General features: G+C 36.8%; 1 protein-coding gene across 1 annotated transcript; it reads left to right on the top strand.

Annotated features, from left to right (window-relative positions):
- The first annotated feature begins 498 nt into the window (after positions 1–498).
- Positions 499–978, top strand: LOC149173973 (22.0 kDa class IV heat shock protein-like). Its single transcript, XM_089420691.1, has one exon. It carries the CDS (start codon positions 499–501, stop codon positions 976–978), a length of 480 nt encoding a protein of 159 aa, XP_089276817.1.
- Positions 979–2,457: the final 1,479 nt, after the last annotated feature.

The raw sequence follows: 2,457 nt of genomic DNA, 5'->3' as shown, positions 1-2,457 counted from the left end.
ATTTTCTACAAATCCCTCTAATGTGTGACAGAAGGCATCAGAATTTCATTGAAATATTATATCACTTTATGCTTCAATACAACATTACCAAAAATAAAAAACTGTGCAATATCACTATATCACCTCCACAAATGCTTTGATATATAAAATGTTCTGACTGATATGACTTTGAATGCTTTTGAAAACTGCTTATATAACCCCTTTGAAAACTGCTTACAACACAATACTTAAAACTGCCATCATAAATACATATCATCAGCACAACATTATACCGCCATTAAAATCATCTTTCTTGTCATTCTCAAACTTTTTGAGATGAATCAGGTTAAAGTCATATGGTTATATGCATAAACAAACTGCGCAATTACACTGCATAAACAAACTGCGCAAACCAGCTACCATAATCAAACTGCGCAAGTCATTTGGTTATATGCATAATCAAACTGCGCAAATATTTGAGGTGTAGACAGAGGTGGCATCGCTTCAGGCTTCATAAAGATGGAGATGGAGGACTTCGGTCCCAAAAATATCCTTCATTTGCCTACAATCTCTGCCAAGATCCTGCGCCTGGTGATTCCAGATAGCTCGTTTTACGGCAGAATGGCAAAAGTCAGAAAGTTTGGTGCCCTCATTCCAATGTCTGGTGGCCATAATAATGCATTGGATACATTGCCTTCGGACGTGAGGGATCAGCTATTTCAAGCTGCCATTAATTCCCCAAGGAGAGGCGGGGATGATCATACGTCCCTATCACTGAACAACATTCTGGCTGACTGGAAGGAGACACCCGAAGCACACATTTTGATGGTGGAACTTCCAGGTCTGAGCAAGGAGGAGATAAAGATACAGGTGGAAGATGACCGGCTTTTGAAGATAAGCGGAGAACGCAACAAACAGGAACGTGAGGGTGAGAAATGGCACGGGTATCAAGGGTATATGGCGCGAGATGAAAAGCGGCTATGGCGCAACGCTCGGTGATCTTCCTCTGAGAGGGTCTCCGGCTTTTCAACAAAAAACAATGTATATACGCAGATGTCAAGCCAAAAGACGAGAGTCACCAAAAAACGCTTCTATGCATTCAATAACAAAAAACGACTCGTCACCAAAAAAACGAGTGTCAGGTATTCCTGCGCGGAGGCACCAAAAAACGCTTCTATGCATTCAATAACAAAAAACGCACATTCAGTATCAATTACTCATGATCTGAGAGGGCGCAGTCTCTGGCAGTCAGAGGCATTCAATATCAATTCAAAAATCAGAAACGCATCAACGCTTATAGTGCAGTAGCGTTCAGGATGTCAGAGCAGAGCAGCGCTCAGGTATGAGCAGCTCTCAGAACAGCAGGAGTTACAACTATTTCAGGGACTGGGACCTGTGCTCTGATACCATGTCAGGCCAGGGTAACTCCAGAATAAATGAGCGGAAGACAATTGTGATATATTATTCATAAAATAACTAACATTTATATACAAAAATATGACGGATCAGTTCATCTTCTTGATGACTGTCCAGTTCACCCATCCGTTGCAGATTAGGTGTCAACATTTTTATTAGTTTCAGTTTATATTTATATGAATATTAAGTTAGTTATAAGAGGCTTTTAGGAGTGGAGTGTAGTTTGATTGGTGATCGTTATGATATGAAGATGTTGTACAAATTTGAGGTTCGAGGTTTAAATCGAGTTACCATGTGGTTGTGCGTGTGGTTGCATATAGGTTCACATAAAGGTTATAGTGGTAAAACTTGGAATCGAATTTGTGTCCCCTGAGAATGAGCCCAATCTAGTTGTTGATTCCCCTAGAGAACACAAAGAAAAGTTAGCTATTAAAGAATTTTTCTTGGTGATTTCTCTTATGAGTGTGTTCTTACCTCATGAGAGATGGAGATGTTATTTATTCATAAGATATGGATTGGAAGAGGAACAATCTAATAACATACAAGAAGAACAATGTAAACTTTGAAACGGGAACTGATATTGTTACCCGTTTCGTAGAGAGCAAAAACGTGACCTGATTTTGAAAAGGGGTGATGCAGAACACACATGCTTTTTTAGAGCATAGTTTTTGGCACTTTAATTTTTTTTATGTACATTGCGTTTTAGAATGGTAGCGATTTTCATGCTGATTTAAAAAAGTGGTAATTCTGCATCAGACCCCTTTTTTAAAAGACCTATTTATTGACTTTAAATTTTCTAATGTATGAAATGTAAATAATTATTTTGTAAATTTAATAATTTTTGAAGTGGTCGTTTTCTTCATATTTTCTTGTTTTTTATTTTAGTTTTTTTTTTTGTAGTGAGGTTTTTATTGTTTTGCATTTTTAAATTAGAATGTCGATATTTTGAATTTTCGATATTCTACATATTTATACATCCTTAATTAATTTTTCAATCCACATGAAATAATTGTTTCTAAAAAACAATATTTTTTAACAATGGACATAAAAATAACCATTTTT

Source organism: Pinus tabuliformis, chromosome 4_1 (assembly GCF_031772625.1).
Source record: "Pinus tabuliformis cultivar Carrire ecotype Pingquan chromosome 4_1, CPIR1, whole genome shotgun sequence".
Lineage (NCBI taxonomy): Eukaryota > Viridiplantae > Streptophyta > Pinopsida > Pinales > Pinaceae > Pinus > Pinus tabuliformis.
Note: the sequence above shows the minus strand (reverse complement) of the source record. Positions and strands in the feature narration are given on the sequence as shown.

What these genes read in the sequence shown, in the direction of transcription:
- LOC149173973 (XM_089420691.1), top strand. Translation starts at nt 499, where the DNA reads ATGGAGATGGAGGACTTCGGTCCCAAAAATATCCTTCATTTGCCTACA.